This window comes from Protobothrops mucrosquamatus, unplaced genomic scaffold (genome assembly GCF_001527695.2).
Source record: "Protobothrops mucrosquamatus isolate PMUCROS unplaced genomic scaffold, P.Mucros_1.0 scaffold32, whole genome shotgun sequence".
Classification (NCBI taxonomy): domain Eukaryota; kingdom Metazoa; phylum Chordata; class Lepidosauria; order Squamata; family Viperidae; genus Protobothrops; species Protobothrops mucrosquamatus.
In genome coordinates, this window is record NW_015386416.1 from 131,650 (window position 1) to 151,955 (window position 20,306).

A 20,306-nucleotide genomic window follows, 5' to 3' on the forward strand; every position below is an offset into this window, starting at 1 on the left:
GGGGCTGGGAGGGAGTATAGAAGTAGAGTTAATAGCATTGATTAAAGGGGGGAGTAGGATACATTAAAATAATAATAGATTATTTATATGTATAACGGAGTTAATTATATTGATATAATTTGAATTGTATAAGTACGATTTTGTTTTGATTAATTGATGGCCTTGCCACCATGTTAAATAAAAACCAATAAAAATTTTGTTTAAAAAAAAAAAAAAAAAAAAAAAGCAACACACGCTACGATTTTACGATTCCATATTACAAACGTGCGCTTTCTCTTTTCTTTCTTTTCCATTTAACCAGACTGAGCCACAGCAACGCGTGGCCGGGTACAGCTAGTTAACTAATAAAATATTTTTACATGAAAAATCTTATTTTTTAACAAATTAAAATAATGAGATGAGTGAAATTGTTATACATTTTTGCAAATATACTTAATATTTGGCAAATCAATTTGATTGTGTGGTCCCGGGGAGATCTCAGACAACACTTTAAGAAACTGTAATATATAATCTAACTATTAGTTATAATATTTGAAGGGTTGCAGGGTTTCCACTTTTAGCCAACCTATGCATACGTGATAATGTAATAAAAAACTTTCAATTTCCTTTTTTCATTCCTAACGGAGAAACTGTGGTACCACATAAAACAAAAAGTCAGGCATATAACAACTATATTTTGTTCATCAGAGTGAATGGGTCAATTATAGAATAACAGCTAAAGACCAACTTTAAAAGGGAAAATCTTTTCAATAGCTCATGATTAATCATAAAGTAATTATTAAATTAGTTGGCTCCTTCATTCTGCCTCACATGATTCTCCAACAATTGTTTCTGGCTTCTAGATTGTACTTTAACTGGGGCAGCTTGAGCCTGATGAAAACTGGGACAATCAGAGCACATTTTTACACACCCAAAGAGGAATCATTGGCTGTAATGCTTATTCTAACATGTCACTGCATTATTTGATGCAGTTGAATAAAAGGGCAATGAGGACACTGGTTTTGTGCATTTGGCAATATGGAGTTTAATAAGAAGTATGTGAGGGTACCTTAGGGGGAAAAAAGAAAGGACAGGCAAGGTTTTTTTGTATCTTCATTATATTATATTAATAGTTTTTATAGGGATAACCTACTTGACAAAGTAATAGTAATAATAATAATAATAATAATAATAATAATAATAATAATAATAATAATAATAATGATAATGATGATGATAATAATAATAATAATGATAATAATAGAGTTGGAAGGGACCATGGAGGTCATCTAGTCCAACCACCTGCTCAGGCAGGAAACCCTATACCATTTCGGACAAATGGCTGTCCAGTCTTTTCTTAAAAACTTCCAGTGTTGGTGCATTCACCGCTTCTGGAGGCAGGTTGTTCCACTGATTAATTGTTCTAACTGTCAGGAAGTTTCTCCTTAGTTCTAGGTTGCTTCTCTCTTTGATTAGTTTCCATCCGTTGCTTCTTGTCCTGCCTTCAGGTGCTTTGGAGAACAGCTTGACTCCCAGCAGTAGCCACAGCCTGCCGGCCCCTCAGCCAGCACACTCTGGGGCTGCACAACCTGCTGCAACCACTGGCTGGCCTTCCAAGCAGCAGGCACGGCGACAGCATTGGCAGCAGACAGAGGTAGAGGCGTACAGGGTGGGAGGCATGCAATATTTCTCCAAAGATATAAAGTTACAAAGATATTCATTTGAAATATGCATTTCCCTCTCTAACAAAAAATCAAAGTTGGCCTAGTAATATATTACTACCCTTTAACCATCTCACTTGAAAAAGTCATTTGAAAAATTACCAAATTTTATTAGAATATATGTATACTTTATTTGAACATGTACAGTCACTAATGGCATTATCTGAAGATGCCTCATACTCTACTATTTATTTATTTATTTATTTATTTATTTATTTATTTATTTATTTATTTATTTATTTATTTATTTATTTATTTATTGTGTTTTATGTACAGTATTTCCTGTTTCCCTTCAGGGGCTAGATACAAATATATTAGGAGACTAAATGATATAATATTTGGTTTAATAAGAAATCACCATTTGGAGGTATCAGTTACATAATGGTAAAGAAATCTCCATAAAATGTCATATATTATGCCCCTTAGTAAAACATCAAATTTTTACCTTGTTTCAAGATGGCTGGATCATCATTATCTGGAACTAAGTATAGGTAGTCTTCAATTTTCAACAGTTTGTTTGAAGTTGCAACGGTATTAAAAAAAGTGACTTATGATTGTTTTTCACACTTATGATCCTTACAGCATCCCCATGGTCACATGATCTAAATTCGAACATTTGGCAATGGGCTCATATTTATGATCGTTGCAGTGTTCTAGAATCATGTGATCCCCTTTTGTAACCTTCTGACAAGCAAAATCAATGGGGAAGCCAAATTCACTTAATAATCTTGTTACTAACTTAACAACTGCAGTGATTCACTTAAGAACTATGGCAAGAATGGTCACAAAATGGGGCAAAATTCACTTAACGAATGTCTCATTCAGCACCGCAAATATGTGGTTAAATTGCAGTCATAAGTAGAGAACTATCTATAACAAAAGCATTTATAACAATTGATACTGCCAATTTTAAGCCTCATATTCTAACAATTATTCTGCTGTATGTTCCTAAATTCACCTTATGAACTGGTTCTAGCTTTACTAGTTTGAAAAGTGATCAATAACTGCATAATCAGCAAGTTATCAGTTTCAAAGCATTGATTCAAAAATTCAGTAAGAGAGACAACCACTTCATTAGGGACAGTACTCCAATTCTTATGGACTCTGATCTTTGACCATAATAAACGCTCACTCGTTCACATCTCTCTCTCTCACTCTCCAGTACTGATGACAATCCTTGAGATAAGAATGGCCCCAACTCTGTTAGCTATTCATAAGGCGCTAAAAACCTGGGTATATTACTGAGCCCGGGCTGCCGAATGTGTCAAGGACCTCATTTCCTAGCTATATTGCTAACTGGTCAAAAATATTGCTTCTATGTATATTTAATTTGGATATTTTAGTGTTTTTATTTTTAAAAAACATTTTTAATATTTTTCACTGTAATAATTTTTTGAACTGTAGGTCACCTGAAATCATTGACTAAGATGGGCAGCCATGGAAACTGAATGAATGAATGAATGAATGAACGAATGAATGAATGAATGAACGAACGAATATCAAAGAAAGGCACAAATTCTGCTTTCTCTCCAGACTTCTTCATGAAAAGGACTGGAAAATACCAGGACAAAAGGTCTGCTCACCTGGGACCAGAAAGCCTGGGAACCAAAAGGAGATGCTGGCAATTAACTTATGCAATGTTTAGAAGTTCTCTTTCTGTTCAGTGGAACATATGTCGATGGGGTTGAATAAATTCCAAAGTTCATAACTGTTTGCCCTGACCTTCAGCAGGGGTCTTGATCAATAATTCTCATTTTAGATTGGAACGGAGTCCACTAACCAGTCTTTTCACTTACGATGACAGGTGTTCCACCTGTGACCAAAGAGAATACCTGCACTGGGAACTCCAGCTATTATGGGTTCATCTATCTTGCTGGTCGCACCTAGCAAGAACGACCTTTCATTACAGATTTTGTGATTTTGTTACAAAAATGTATTAGTTCTAGTTTAATGGGTTGTATATTCACAACGTTAACATATATTCAATTGATTGTGGATTAATTGGGAACATTATTTTTGGGCATTTAGAATCAAATACTGAAAATTCATTATAGCCCTATGTACGAATTCTGCATTTTTGGAGGGGAGTGGGGTAAAGATGCCAACTTATTCATACCTACTTTTAGAGGAAACAAATACTCAGACTTTTTGTGTGTCAATGTGTGTGTAGGATGAAGGCACAAATTGTCTTTCCTAGATGGCTTTGCCTGCCTGATCCAGACAGCCACATACTCACAATCTTTATCTCCCATGAGATGCAATGGGAGGAACACTGACAATGAGTGCTTTTTTGTCGAAAATCCACCTCCTATGAAATTGTTTGTCCCCCTGAGGAAACAAGTTCTATTTACATATCTTCTGGAAGTTGGTAAAATTGGATTTTCCAGAAGATCTTTGGGAGTCAATTGCCATTTACATTTATATGAGTTTAATATAATAAGAAATTTGATGTTATTTGTGTTTATTGTTATTGTTTGATTATGTTTTCCAATACTAGTAAATCACTTATACTCTCTATGGGTAAATGGGGATAAGTGTATGTATAAATAGCTTCCTAGGTATTAGTTGTAAAACCACATTGTTTGTATTAAAAGTGATTTAGATTACGGTACTTATTTTAATTGACCACACAGTAATTGACTAGAAATCAATTTATTTACCTTTTCAGTAATATAAAAATTGGAGCTATCAGCATGTTGCAGTGCATAATGTTCATGGTTTGCAAGAGACCACCTTATAAGAAACAAAGATATACATTAGTAAAATGTGCACAGAAAGGAGAATATTAAGAACAACTTTTCCTTCCCTTCACCATTTAATTATCATTTTGATAACAGAGCATAAAGGTACACTTATAATACAACTTTAAAATATCCTTAAAGATGATATTGACCACATTCTGCCTAAATGAACAATATTATGGATAATTTTCATATTGCTGATGCAGTACACATATGTGTGAATTAAAAAGAACTGGGAAGAGATAGGTGCATATACTAGTTGAATCTACAACTATGGTTAAGTGATTCAAATAATCAACACATCCTTACCTAAAGAAAGTTATGAACTTGCCTTGCAGGATATCTAAGCTTGAGCTTAGCCATTTCAAATCATATTAAATTAGGATTTATGGCTTGCTAGATCTGAACAGTACACTTCTCTCTCCCCTTCTCCCCAAATTGGATATGAAAGTGGATATCCACCTCTTATTACAATTCCATAACGTTAAAACAAAAGATCACATATAACAAATCTATTTTTCTTAATGCCAGATTGGGCAATAAATTAATGTTTAAAATATTTCATCTTCCATATCTGAAGTTCTCAAAAGGATCCCTATAAAATTTAATGGGATAATATATGTAAGTCCAAGAATACAGCTAGCTGCCACTGTGGGCAATGTTCCACTTGATTCCATCTCTATAATAGTGTGAAATAATTCCCAATACTATGGGTAATTGAACAAACCTGCTTTATACAGCTACACAAAAACATCAAATTCCAACTCAACCATAATGCTTATTGGATAACCTCAGGCTATGTTTCTTTCTTTGTCTAATATAACTTTCAGGGCTGTCTAGTATATTTGGAAAATTTGGGACCCAGTACAATGAAAATCATATTCACCTTAATATAAGATTAAAAAAACTGAATGTATAAAGCAATAGCAGCCTGAATTCCTTAATCTGAGATGGTTGAATTAACTACAAAGAGGACCAAATTTATTATCTGCAGTGCATTTGGGAATTATAAAAATAACAGTAGAAAACAGAACTTACCCATCACAGACTTCTTTGATGATTGCAGTTAGTGGCTTTTTCTGAGCATAAAAAAGAAAGGAAATATCATTATTTATGCCTATCACAACATAACCTCCAATGCACATTTATAATATGAAATAAAATTTTAACTTATTTCAGTTAACTAGTACTTTTAGAGTATTTCATTCCAATGATATATCAATTTTCTACATAAATATTTATCTAATGATTGATAATATGTGCTATCAATTTATTGTTGAAAATAATGATCTAAATGGCCTATTAAGTAAAGCAAGTTAACCTATATATATGTTAACTTGTGTATGTGTATATATATATATATATATATATACACACATACACATACACATACACATATACATACATACATAACAGAATAACCGAGTTGGAAGGAACCTTTGAAGTCTTCTAGTACAACTCCCCCTGCTTAAGCAAGAACATAGACATAGACATGCACGTGCACATGTACATACAATTCTGAACATTTTAAAATTATAGTTTATTATAGCAGTCTTCCTCAGTGATACTCCAGATATTTAGGATTACAACTCCTAGCAACTAGATATAGCATTTTCAGGTAGCCTGGGGATAATGGAAATAGTCATATGTCTTGAAAGGTGAGTAGTTCAAATCTAGAATTAAGATTTCAACTAAGTCCAGTTCAAATTTGACATTACTAGGCAATCTTAAAGTAAGCAGAACCTATAGTTTCAGACATCGCTGAACTGTATCAACATGGTCATTGTGCAGAATCATAATGCAGTCTAAATTTGCACACTATACTAAACCAGGATGGAGAGAAATATATTTGATGACCAAAAATAATATTACAAATAATTAAGTATTGAGCATTGAAAGGCCTTTTGATTCCCTAATGCTATTCACATTCTCAGATAGATTAAAGTTGACTTCACATTTTAACACAAGTGTTTAGAATGATGCAGAATAAATACCCAAACAATCTAATCTAATTATCTGTCAGTAACTTGTATCATGAATAAAGTATGTTTTGAATAGGAAAACTAGTTCTATTTTGTACTACACCCCTTTCTTACTTGCATTATTTTTGTGCATGCATCTGCGCACAATGATAATTATAAAAAACTTTCCACTTTTACAGGAAGGATCCCTAAAATACTTGAATTTCAACAAAATACCATCTAGTTTACTGTGAATTTGCTATGTAGTAAGTCTGCATGATATTTCATGGCCTGGCTGAAGTTAATTTTATTTCGATTATGGCCCCAAAAGTAAAAACAACATTGCCTGGTTTGATTATATCACAATATTCCGGGCACTGCTATAAATGCTTGCTTTTTACAGAAAATAAAAGAACAGCTCTTGTCTCAAGAAAAATGATTGTCATAAAAATTAATTACTTTAGTTACAGTAATCAAAAAACAAATCAGGAGAATTCCAGTTTTGCACCCGTAGCGCATGGCTGCCGAGAGCGGACCTCCGCTCCTCATGGCTAGTTTCGTCCTGCTAGGGGGACCCTGGATGGGTCCGAAGTCGCCCCAAAGAGGTGACCGTGAAGGAGGGGAGCCCCGTTGATCACGAAATGACGACAATCGCTTAGTTTGATCCGGGGGAAGCCCTCTGAACCCAACAGGAGAAAGGCTAGCGGCATGCCAGCATCTAGCCCAAGCTATCTGCAGCCGAAATCCAAGAGCACTGACCAGAACAACGGTGAACAGCGTGCTTGGAATTGGTGAGAGTATTTGATCTTCTCTCCCTTATTTTGCAACTAAGTCCCTGGGAAAGATCCCCAAAGCAAAAAACCTCCAAAAGTGAGAGGAGGGGACTACATTCCCATTCCCACATAAACGGAAGCAGCAAATTAACCTTTAAGGAGGAAAGAAACACATTGAAATTAAATTTAAAATACTATAATCTGATCAAACTTAGAAACTAAAACAAACTGCTAAGATTATATTCTAAAGGATTTTGATGAAACTATAAAAATAAGAAAAATAATAACAACTTCTTGTCTGAAAGAGCTGGAAAACAAATATTTGCTGACATTAGTGAACATTTAGAATATAGCACATCAAAGACAACGCCAGAAACAAAGAAAAATCTGTTCCCATGAACTCTAATAATCTTTAAGAAGATAGTTGCCAGGGAACAAAGAAGAGATTGTACACTGGGCCAGCTACAAGATTGGAAAGTGTTTGAAGGAAAAGAAATATTTTGTGGTCTAAATTTATGAACTGTTTAAAAACTTTGATCTATGACTAATTTTTGAGAGGGAAAGCTACAGGAAGGATTCAAGGTGGCTAAATATATTGAATTGTAATTCTGACTGGTTGACAATTGACTCCTGAAAGAAAGAACTGTTATAAAACATTGATTTTACTGAAACCTTGACAATTGAAAATTACAGTGGATTATAAAAATTATATATAAAGACAAGAACTATACAAAATAGGACTGTTTGGATTTTGAGTTTTGGCCAGCTTGACAAAGCTAATTACAGAGACTTTGGCACTTATGACGGATTACTCAAAAGGGGGAGATAACATGGATATGACAGATTCATCAAAAAATGATAGAAAACCACACTTAATATCTACTGTTGAAGGATTCAGCTGGAAAAATCAAAGACCTCTAGAAGCAATATTTCAAGACAAGACAAATACTTTCCAAGAAGAAATTTATGCAATGCTACAACAAATACAAATCACAATAGCTCTAAACCATAAGGAGATTAAACATAACTTTGATAAGATAAATGAATACACTTCTAACTTAAATTTACAATAAAAAAACATCCAAAGAATGATGGTAAAGAATGAACAAACAAATCAGATAACAGAATGTGAACTAGAAAAAAATGACTTAATTGGCGAACTCACAAATGAAGGGAATTATAACTTAATACAAACAAGAAAAAACTCACAAGATTTGGATACAACAATAAATATGGAAAAGATACCTTATCCATTAGAACATCAAAATAAACTTGAGAAGAAAGAAGACTTAACAAAATGGACACTGCTAGGAGAATCACTGTTTGGAAGACAAAAAGCATACATCTTACGTATTTTGTATCCTCTACTCCTAACAACAACTACAAAAATACAAGAACTGTTTGACAAGTCAAAAATATGAATTTGGAAAACAATTTGGCAAAGGAAGAAGATTAGAGACGGGCTTAAGATACTTGACTCACCATACCAGATGGAATATTATACGAGCAAGCTAAATAAACAAATAACTTTGGCTATAAAGGGGCTTTAGAAAGTGGGATAAGAAATATAAGTAATATAGTATTTTTAGATAAGATACAAAAGGTAAAAATATTGGGATGATGTAAATGAAGGAAAAGTTTGAACTTTAAGACAAATTAAGTTTGAAAAGATTTAGGATTAAGGAATGATTGAAATATTGAGAGGAAATTAGACTTAATAAGAACTTTGAAAAAAAGATATATAGTGATTCAATCAATTTTTACAAATAGAAGTGAAATATAAATTGATAGGAAAAGATGTTATAGGTAGATGTTATGTTAGATTAGTAGTATAGTATTTCTATAATATATGAAATATGAAAATACTGGGATGATATATTTAAGTGGAAAATTTGGATATTTAGGTGTTAATTACTGAGAAAAGTATGATTGATAAGAATTGTTTGAATATTATGGAAAAATTGAGCTTAAACAAGATTTATGAAAATAATGATGTATGGTGAATCAATAAGATGACTTTTACGAAAAGAACATAAGTTGATAAGAAAAAAATGCTACATATGGATGCTATTATTGTTGGTATAAATATAAAAGAAAATGTTTTTATTTAATCACTTATATATGGAAAATATCAAATATCAAAAATTATATTTGTTTAATGCTGAAGAAGGAGAATACTATTGGGAGAAGAGAGGATCAAGGAAATATATTATCAATTTATATACTAATTATGGAAATATAAAAATTAATTATTATTGATTGTTAATTAACTATTATTGATTGTATATTTTTTAAAAAAAATCATGAACCAAGACAACATGCTGTACACCAGGCACTAAGGTTGTTATTGTAAAAAATCAATAAAACTCTTACAAAAAAAAGAAAAGAAACAAATCAGGATTGTTTGTTTAATGAAGTGTGCATACTTTTGACTACCCAATATGGTTAGGAGACATCTGTATTACATGGAGAGGAGATTGTCATCTATTTATAAGAAATCTGCTTTATATAAAACTGATGACACCTTTCATAAAACAGTAATGTAATAACTGCAGGGATGGCCACTTTTAGCATGGATATTTTGGGAGAGAAACACATAAAGATCTTTTAAAAGTTGCCACTAAATTGCAATTTTAATGTGAGAAAAGAAAAAAACAGATATGATTTTGTCTTGGCCTTTGAAGGACTCAGAATTTTTGAATCTGTATTTTGGAGGATGATGCTCAGTGTTATTCAAATCATGGTGTCCTGATAGGCCTTTCTTGACCTATGAGGCATCTCTTGTGTATGCCCACCCACCTTTTCCAACCCATGCTGCACCTCCTCCAGCCTATACAGCACTTCTTGGGCACCTCCATAAATCCTTTTTGATCCACACACCCTCTCACATTGCTTCCCTGACCTGCATGGCACTTCTTGTGCACCCTCATACATAGGGAATCACTAAATGTCCAAGAAACCCAAATAGAGCAAAGCAATCAGGTCTCCCGGAAGCTCCAGCTATCCCAGAAAGCTCCAGCTGCCCCAGCCCAACTGCCCACAGTGCTCTGCACTCCAAGACCCCTAACCACCCAGCACTCCACCACACCAGCTGTCCTTTGTCATCTTCATTTCATTGCTGATGAGATACATCCATCCTGGCTCTTTGCAAGCTACTGGCCATACCAGACCTTTTTCTTGAGGCCACTTGCACTGTTCTCCAAATATTGCATACCTTTGTCCAACTCACATGTGGCCTTCTTGCAAGGCTTTGGAAAGTTTTGAAGTCTCGTGGAAAGGCTGCATGCAATTTGGACATTGTTGCATGCAGCCTATAGAAGGCCTGGCATTGCCAGCAACTGCCTCACAAAAAGTCAGGCCCAGCATGTGGAGCAAGATGGCAAAAGTAAGTTAGAACATGGGGAGCCGAAAGGTACAAATGGAGAGGGAGTTGAAATGCATCTGCAACTGTAAGGGCGGATAGGCTGCCAAGTACCCAAATATTGATCACGTGACTATGTGGGCACTGCAATGGCCAAAACATCATGCATGATTGCAAATCCATTTTTTTCAGCAACTCTATATTTCAAACAGTCACTAAAAGAATGGTCATAAGCCAAGGACTACCTATCCTCATCTTACATTCAAAACTGCAATCTCCTATTCGACATGGTCATCACCAAAGGGTCCTTTGGATAGTGATCTCTCTCCCCCATTATTAGTCTTCAATAACAATTTTAGGAAACACGTAAGTTTAAAGGAGGTTTCCAGCCCTAGTCATCACCATGCCCCATTCATCATTTTCTGCTAATGGAAAGAACACTACTGGACTGGGCAATTCATACACTAAAGCCCAGTTTTACTCCATCCACACATTATTTTTTGAAACTAGAATTCCTATCCTATTAATAAAGGAGAATATTTGTAGCTCAGGGTTGAAATAAGGGATCTTTGGTGCTCTCTGAGTTTGATTGTTTTCTTGCAGATGTTTCATTAAACTAGGTTAACATCATCAGTGCAAGAAAACAAAAGAACAGCAAGGGCCCCTCCAAATTCCTACTCTAAAGATTAATATTGTCATACTATGCAAATGTACATTTGCTCATATCTCACAACTAAGAAATACATACAATAAACTGACACATGATGAGAATGCCACTTAACTTTCAGAAATATTTATTATATTCCTAAAGTAAAAGAGCTTTTTCAAAAAGTAACAAACATATCAAAACTTTAATATTACCCTATTATGCCTCTACATTTCTCCTAACAATCTTTGTCATATTACAAAATACATATTTTGAGTTTTCCTCTTTTAATAAAAATTAGAAAATTAATCTCTAATGGAAATGTATGCAAGATGCTGTTATAATGTCCCAGAAAGGCTTCTACAATTCTTCTGTGCAGCAACTTCCATCAGAGCTCTACAATTTGTGACTATAAAGCAGACCTTTGCAAGTTAAAAAGATCAAAAGTGTAACACATGTATTGCTGCAAAATGCCACACATGCAACATCACCTCCCCCTCGGCAAACAAGTCAACAAAAGAGCCAGTGTCCACAGAAGGGACAGATGGATTTTTAAGCAATGTGTTCTCTCAGTCTCTTTTCCCCCACCCCACCCCAAGTTGGAACAGCGTGTCCAGAACTTTGTCTAAGTACCAATTTTTCTACTATCTTATGGGGGGAGGGAGAAAATGCAAAAGAATAAAAACACAGAATCCTAGTTATAAAGTGCATTTAATGTATTTATCTGAAAAAGTAAAGAAAACTATGAATCCTCTTTAGTAAGGAGAAGATAAAATATCTTTTTTTTTCTCCTGCTAGTCTTCAAGTTTCAAAAATTCAGAAAAGAACCTTTTCCTCTTGTCTAATCATAAATATTTACTCCATTTTAGGGACAAGGACAATGGTTGTTTTTCATATGTTAATCTCCACCCACTTTAGCATTCTGTGAATAACTAGCTTAAAAATAAAATAGACATACAAATGTTTTTTACATAAACTGATTTCTTGATTTAAAGTTACAATTCTCCAATTATATGCCAATGTATGCCTAGTCCATTCTTACTGAAGCTCTCATTTATGGCAGAAGCAAGAAGGCAGCAGTATCAAAATCTATAAGCAAAGGAATTGAATTGTACAACCAACAGAAACTACTGCATTTATGTTTATTTTATATTTTATTCTATTCCATTTTTTTTTTTGCAAACACCAATATCCTTACAGCTAGTTTCCATTAGAAAAAACCCATCCAAGCTGGTGAACTCAGCTAAAACTCCAACAGAAGCCACAATATATTCCTTAAAACTTCCTTGAATTCTACCATAAATATTAACAGGTGACTCTGAGAAGCCAAAAAACAGGAATGCAAACAACACCTGATGTCCAGAGAATGGAATATGAACACATTGTTTAAGTTTACTAAAGCACCGCTTTTTTTTTTGCAAGAATCTCCTCAGGGTTAAAAGACTGACTAGATTAAAGGATTGGGTACAACTAAATTCCCAACTCAGGCTAATATTGAAATTGTTCTATTACATTAAAATAAAAGCTTTCTCTTCTTAATTCTGGGAGTGGTAAGAAGGCTTTCATTCCTTATTTTAGGTTATGTATGTTCCATAACACAAGCAAATTAAGTCTTATTTATTTATTTATTTATTTATTAAATTTATATACCGCCCTATCTCCCTTGCGGGACTCAGGGCGGTGAACAGGCGATACTAAAAACCACGATAATAAATAAATAGTTTGTTTTAAAATCGAATTAAATAACAGGCCTGTTCTAAAAACACACCCGTAAAAAACCCCCACTGAAACATAATCAAACTACGCCAGGCCGGCCGCACGGAATAGATGGGCCTTCAGGGCTCGGCGAAAAAGGCCGAGCTGAAAAACAAAACATATCTATATAAAGAGTAATTAAAGTAATGAAGTTAAATCTGTTTTTAAAAAGGTATTAAAGGTTAACATAAAAAGAAGATAAAAGTTATACATAATAAAATATATTTAAATGAACATTTAGCAAAACATTGTGTAATTTTCCTCTTAGTTAGTGGGGTGAGAGAAAATCACCTGGAAAGCACTCAAGGATATCACTGAGAATTTTGTGGGCAACTACAGAGCACCAAATTACATTCAGCTGTTGACAAACTGTTATGGCATACAAGAACCTGAAGTGCAACATGTCACTGAAGATTCATTGCCTGCATTCACACTTCGACTTCTTTCCAGAAATTCTAGCTGCAACTAGTGACGAATATGGCGAAAGGTTCACCAAGACATTGCCACAATGGAAAAAAAGATACCAGGGCTACTGGAATCCATCAGTACTGGGTGACTATTGTTGGACACTACAATGAGACAAATGAATTACAAATAAAAATCAGCAGCAAACACTTTTAGTTCTGTTAAACTCAGGCAGGGTGTCAGAAACATTATGCAAATAAATCTATTATAGCAATTAAAATTGAGTTTCATATTTCTCAAGACATCTACATGATACAGTCATTCTGAAATTATTTTTGCATTTAGTTTGAGGGAATCTATCATCACCAAAAGTTTTTCAAGCAACGTTTTTTTTAAAAAAATGTCAAGATAGAGCAACTTTACCTAGAATAGCATCTAACTAAAGTTACAGAAATCCAAAGTAGACTTTGGCCCTCAAAAAAAGTAACGTAAAAGTAAGTTTATAATTAAAAAATATAACTTTATTTTTTGCTTTTTTGTTATTTTTGGTGTTAAATCTGTATACCAAAGACTTTTAAAAATATTTCTGAATACTCTAGTAAGAAGCTCATGAAAGATAAATTTTCTGAACTGCTGTGCAAGTGAATACTGCACCATATAAGCATGTGGTGATGAAAGTTCATTCATTTTTTCCTACTCCATGATGAATAAATCTCTGATGGCAATAACAAAAGTCTTAGGCAACAGAGATACACAACTTGTCAACATGTGAATGAGTCATCTTGTAATTAATTTGAATCATATTAAGCTTAAGTCATTATGTCATTATCACATTTTTAAAGAAAAGTGTATTCCTAAACATAATGGAAAACATTATTGTAGGGGTAGGAATGCTCATATAGATATATACGTATGTGATGGAAAGCACTATTTGATCTACAATTCCAACTTAATGTCAGCAACATCTGGATGAATATATGACAAAGTACACTGCCTAATAAATTGAGTGGATAAACAAACTGCCAACTTTACAATACAGCAGCAATCAAGATGCATTGACTGGCTATTTTTTCATTGTCAAGTGGGTTTCAACATAACATTAAAACAAGAATGCCAACTTAATAAACTACAGTGTGAATGTGGAAATTACAGATGTCCAGAGACCCAGGAAAAAAATGCAGCTACTTTAGGGTTGGTGATGGATCTTTGAAAGAATGTTTGTGTGATAATATGAAGAAAAGTGCAAGAGAATACCAAATATAGGGTAGCATATATGGGGGGGAAGAGAAATCTACTCTATTTTCCATCAACTTTACTCACTGTGGTTGCCAAAGAATTTGGTAATTATCAATATGGGTCCATTTCTAAAATGGTTGTCCACTTATGCCAGTGGTAGGGAACCTTGGCTCTTTTATGACTTGTGGACTTCAACTCCCAGAATTCCTGAGTTAGCATGGCTGGTTCAGGAATTCCGGGTATTGAAGTCTACAAGTCATAAAAGAGCCAAGGTTCCCTACCCCTGACCTATGCCGATCTATTATTGATAAATACAATAAAACTGATAAATATAAAACATATTACATATTCACTTTACCGCTTATTAAGGCAGATTCCAAGCTTCTTGTGATTTCACAAGTAGCTGATAAGTAGAGAGAAAACAATCCTCCAGTTTTATTTACGCATTGCCAGTGTTTCAATGTCATTGTACTCTAAAATGGTCTCAGTAATCACAAATGGGTTCATCAGATATAGTCTTTGTCAATTGTTGAAATGTTTTTACATTGTAGACATGAGAAAGTAGCACAATCTGTTTCTATATAGTCTATTTATAATCTATATAGTCTACTTTCCTGAAATTTTTGACAACAACAGTGCTTGAATGTGAGATTAATAGCTATATAACTAAAATTAAGTTTATTAAATGTAGCATTATAAATAAAATTATTGCTTAAGTATTCCTACATGAGTTTAACTATATATACAAAGAGCCTAATGTTGCCATATGGTATTGAAAATAGGAAGATTGCCATACATCTTCATTAAAATATATCATTACATTTATTTTTATTTCTTATAATAACCTGATATAGCAACAGCAACCCAAGGAACCTCTGTGTCTGCAACTAAACAGGCCTTTCTAGGTACACAGCATTCTGACCTGAATTAATTAATTAATCTTTTATTGCTTGCTTAGGAGAGATGCTTACAACATATCTGGAAAATTCTAATTTGGAAAATACTGTATTATAAAAAAAATACTAGTTCTGCTAAGATCTATTTGTTATACTTTTCAGCAACACATGGGATAGTAATTGATATAGAAGTTGGATTATAGCTGAAGAAACACTTCACAATAAATACAATAAAAATGTATTTTCATTTTCCCAGGCATTGGACCAAGATTTAAATATGCATCTATAATGGATCATTTTAGGAATCAGCGAACTAAAATGGACAGGAATGGGTGAATTTGACTCAGAGGACCATCAGGTATACTACTGCGGGCAAGAATCCGTCAGAAGAAATGGAGTAGCCTTCATAGTCAATAAAAGAATAGGAAAAGCAATACTGGGATACAATTCCCAAAATGACAGAATGATCTCAGTTCGAATCCAAGGCAAACCATTCAATATCACAGTAGTCCAAATCTATGCCCCAACCACTGGTGCTAAAGAGATGAAATTGACCGGTTCTATGAAGCCCTACAGCACCTTATAGAATTAACACCAAAAAATGATGTCCTTATCATCATGGGGGATTGGAATGCTAAAGTAGGTAGCCAAAAGATAACGGGAATAACAGGCAAGTTTGGCCTTGGAGTACAAAATGAAGCAGGGCACAGGCTGATAGAATTTTGTCAAGAGAATACGATGGTCATAACACTCTTTTCCAACAACCCAAGAGACGGCTGTACACATGGACATCACCAGTTGGTCAACACAGAAATCAGATTGACTATGTGCTCTGCAGCCAAAGATGGAGAAGCTCTATACAGTCAGTAAAAACAAGACAAGGAGTTGACTGTGGCTCAGATCATGAGCTTCTCATTGCAAAATTTAGGCTTAAATTGAAGAAAGTAGGGAAAAGCACTAGGCCACTCAGGTATGAACTAAATCATATTCCTGATGAATATACAGTAGAGGTGACAAATAGATTTAAGGAATTAGATCTGATAGACAGAGTGCCTGAAGAACTAGGTTCGCAACATTGTACAAGAAGTAGCAACTAAAACCATCCCAAAGAAAAAGAAATGCAAGAAAGCAAAATGGCTGTCTGAGGAAGCTTTCCAAATAGCTGAGGAAAGAAGGGAAGCGAAAGGCAAAGGAGAAAGAGAAAGATACACTCAATTGAATGCAGAATTCCAGAGAATAGCTAGAAAAAATAAGAATACCTTCTTAAATGAACAGTGCAAAGAAATAGAAGAAAACAACAGAATAGGGAGGACCAGAGATCTCTTCAAGAAAATTGGAGATATGAAGGGAACGTTTCATGCAAAGATGGGCATGATAAAGGACCATAATGGCAGGGACCTAACAGAGGCAGAAGAGATTGAGAAGAAGTGGCAAAACTACACAGAAGAACTATACAAGAACGAGCTTAACGTCCCAGATAACCACAATGGGGTGGTCACTGACCTTGAGCCAGACATCCTAGAATGTGAAGTGAAATGGGCCTTAGGAAAGCTGAGCAACAACAAAGCTAGTGGAGGTGACAGTATTCCAGCTGAGCTATTCAAAATCTTAAAAGACGATGCTCATTTTCACGATGTGAGTTAAACGGTCGTTTAAACCTTTTGAGTTGTCACCGGTGTCCTAACGAAAAGGTCAGTTTACATTCCAATTCCAAAGAAAGGCAATGCCAAAGAATGTTCAAACTATCACACCATTGCACTCATTTCACATGCTAGTAAAGTTATGCTTAAAATCCTACAAGCTAGACTCCAGCAGTATGTGAATCGAGAACTACCAGAAGAACAGGCAGGATTTCGAAGAGGCAGAGGAACTAGAGATTAAATTGCTAACATATGCTGGATCATGGAGAAAGCTAGGGAGTTCCAGAAAAACATCTACTTCTGCTTCATTGATTATGCTAAAGCCTTTGATTGTGTGGATCACAACAAATTGTGGCAAGTTCTTAAAGAGATGGGAGTACCAGACCGTCTTTATTTGTCTCTTGAGAAACCTATATGCGGGTCAAGAAGCAACAGTGAGAACTGGACACGGAACCACTGATTGGTTCAAAATTGGGAAAGGAGTCCGGCAAGGCTGTATACGGTCGCTCTGCCTATTTAACTTATATGCAGAGCACATCATGAGAAAGGTAGGGCTAGATGAATCAAAAGTTGGAATTAAGGTTGCCGGGAGAAATATCAACAACCTAAGATATGCAGATGATACCACTCTAATGGCAGAAAGTGAAGAGAAACTAAAGAGCCTCTTGATGCGGGTGAAGAAGGAGAGTGCAAAAGTTGGCTTGAAATTCAACATTAAGAAAACCAAAACATGGCATCCGGCCCTCTCAATTCCTGGCAAATAGATGGGGAAGAAATTGAGGTAGTGACAGATTTTATTTTCCTGGGCTCCAAGATCACCTCAGATGGGGACTGCAGCCAAGAAATTAAAAGACACTTGCTCCTGGGGAGGAAAGCTATGGCAAATCTAGACAGCATACTAAAAAGCAGAGACATCACCCTGCCAACAAAAGTGTGTATAGTCAAGGCCATGGTTTTCCCAGTTGCAATGTATGGATGTGAAAGTTGGACCATAAGAAAGGCTGAGTGACATAGAATTGAGGCCTTTGAACTATGGTGCTGGAGAAGACTCCTGCGAGTCCCTTGGCCTGCAAGGTGTTCAAACCGGTCAGTCTTAGAAGAGATCAACCCCAACTGCTCTTTAGAAGGCCAGATCCTGAAGTTGAACCTCAAATACTTTGGCCACCTAATGAGAAGGAAGGACTCACTGGAGAAGAGCCTAATGCTGGGAAAGATTGAGGGCAATAGAAGAAGGGGACGACAGAGAATGAGGTGGCTGGATGGAGTCACTGAAGCAGTAGGCGTGAACTTAAATGGACTCCAGAAGATGGTAGAGGACAGGAAGACCTGGAGGAACGTTGTCTATGGGGTCGTGATGGGTCGGACACGACTTCACAATTAACAACAACAACATAATGGATCAAATATGAATATGACTGGCATAGATTTGGTTGAGATTTTTTTTTTTTTTTTGCTGGATTCTGTCCTTTAAAAAAAAAACCTATGGAGTGATCTAAATAGTTCTTTTTTTAAAAAAAAAATCTGTCAGAGACAGTCTGCCCTCTTGGGAGGAGGGATCAAGTGTGGGATCAGTCTGGAATCATTACAAGAGAGCAAAGTCCAATTCCACCCACCCCTGGAATGCCATTGCAACTTAGTCTTTCCCGGAAACAAATTGCCCATCTGAGAAAATTCCTAAGAAATAGGAAGATACCTGAGAAATGCCTATCTTCCAGGAACTTTAGCAAAGTAGTCCTATATAAAGCATTACAAACACTAACTCCAGGATAGGTACAATGATTGCAACATAGAATAACAGAATTATAATTGAATATTTTCTTACATTGGATTTATTATCTTCAAATGGCAGCCCCCATTTCTTTACCTAGTATTGAACCTGATTCATATACAACAATTAGATATGAGCCAAGAATCAAAATCTGGGAACTCCCAAAATAACACCAGATCTAGAAAATCTTGTTTTTCAGGAAGTTTTCTCATTTCCAGATCACAAGTGCCTATTGACCACTTTGAATAGTAGGACTACTGCAAAATTTGAGAGTCCTTCATTGCCAGGAAATTGCTAATTTGAAGCATGCCACACATAATGTTGAAGACTTTCACTTTCAACTGCTTTTAAGGTCACAACTTTTTTCTTTAAAAAAAAAAATCTATATATTTGATGTGGTAGTAAAAGTTCAATAAGAGCTACACAAACTGCTGACCAGTTCATATGAATTACAGTAATTAATTTCAAAATATCAGTCATATGAAGCCAAGTCATCCTTTTAAATATATGCAAATTATTTTATAGATCATCAGCGTAAAATTACACTTTGGTTCAATCATAGCTTGGAAGTAGTACATGTAGTCCACAACAACTGTCAATGCTGCTAACATCGGAAGTTCTGGCTTGATAACATAGGGAGATGTAGCTTTGCTTCTTTAACTTGTGTGTTACTTTTAGAGTTAGAATTAGTTGATGCTGGGGGGAAGGAGGAAGAATGTCTCTCAAGGCTGTTTTGAAAAAAGAGAAGATAAGAATTTGGCGGGTTGTTAAACAGGAGGGAAAGCTTACAATTCAAACTAATTGGAGAATGTGATTTATGACGGTTAATTAGAGGAAGAAACTGTGCTTTTGATACTGTGTGCTTAGGGGAGGGGAATCCAGATTTCAGCTTGACCATGTAGGTGCCGAAGCTATGTTATTTTGATTAAAGACTCCTTAAGGTAAACAATGCCTCGAGGTTCTTTGAAGAATTGCATCTGTCAGAACCATGACAACAACATTCAAAGCTCTGATAATACTGAGTGAATTGCACTTATGCCCAGTCCTCATAGTTATAAGCACTGCAGGGCCCCTGAGGTTACGTGATCAAATTTTGAGTGCTTGGCAGCCTGCAAGGTGATTTCAGCTGCCCCCATCTGCTCCATTTCTGCCCTTTTGGCTGCCCTGTACTCTGCCATACAGCCCCACTGTCCTGCATTCCACCACCCTGACCATATTCACTATATTTTCTGGACCGGGACGCTCTGCGCACAGTCACTCAGGCTCTCGTCACCTCCCGCCTGGACTACTGTAATGCTCTATACATGGGGCTCCCTGTGGGGAGCATCCGGAGACTTCAACTGGTCCAGAATGCGGCCGCGCGGGCGGTGTTGGGAGGGACTCGTCGCTCCCACGTAACACCGCTGCTGCGCGAGCTGCACTGG

General features: G+C 35.5%; 1 protein-coding gene across 1 annotated transcript in view; it reads right to left on the reverse strand.

The window, feature by feature from the left end:
- ELMO1 (engulfment and cell motility 1) overlaps positions 1-20,306 on the reverse strand; it is a 201,599-nt gene that overhangs the window by 112,024 nt on the left and 69,269 nt on the right. Inside the window, exons 3-4 of the mRNA XM_015811166.1 lie at positions 5,480-5,520; positions 4,361-4,433 (exon numbers count right to left, since the gene is read on the reverse strand). Coding sequence (XP_015666652.1) covers positions 4,361-4,433; positions 5,480-5,520 — 114 coding nt within the window. The remainder of the gene's footprint in view (positions 1-4,360; positions 4,434-5,479; positions 5,521-20,306) is intronic.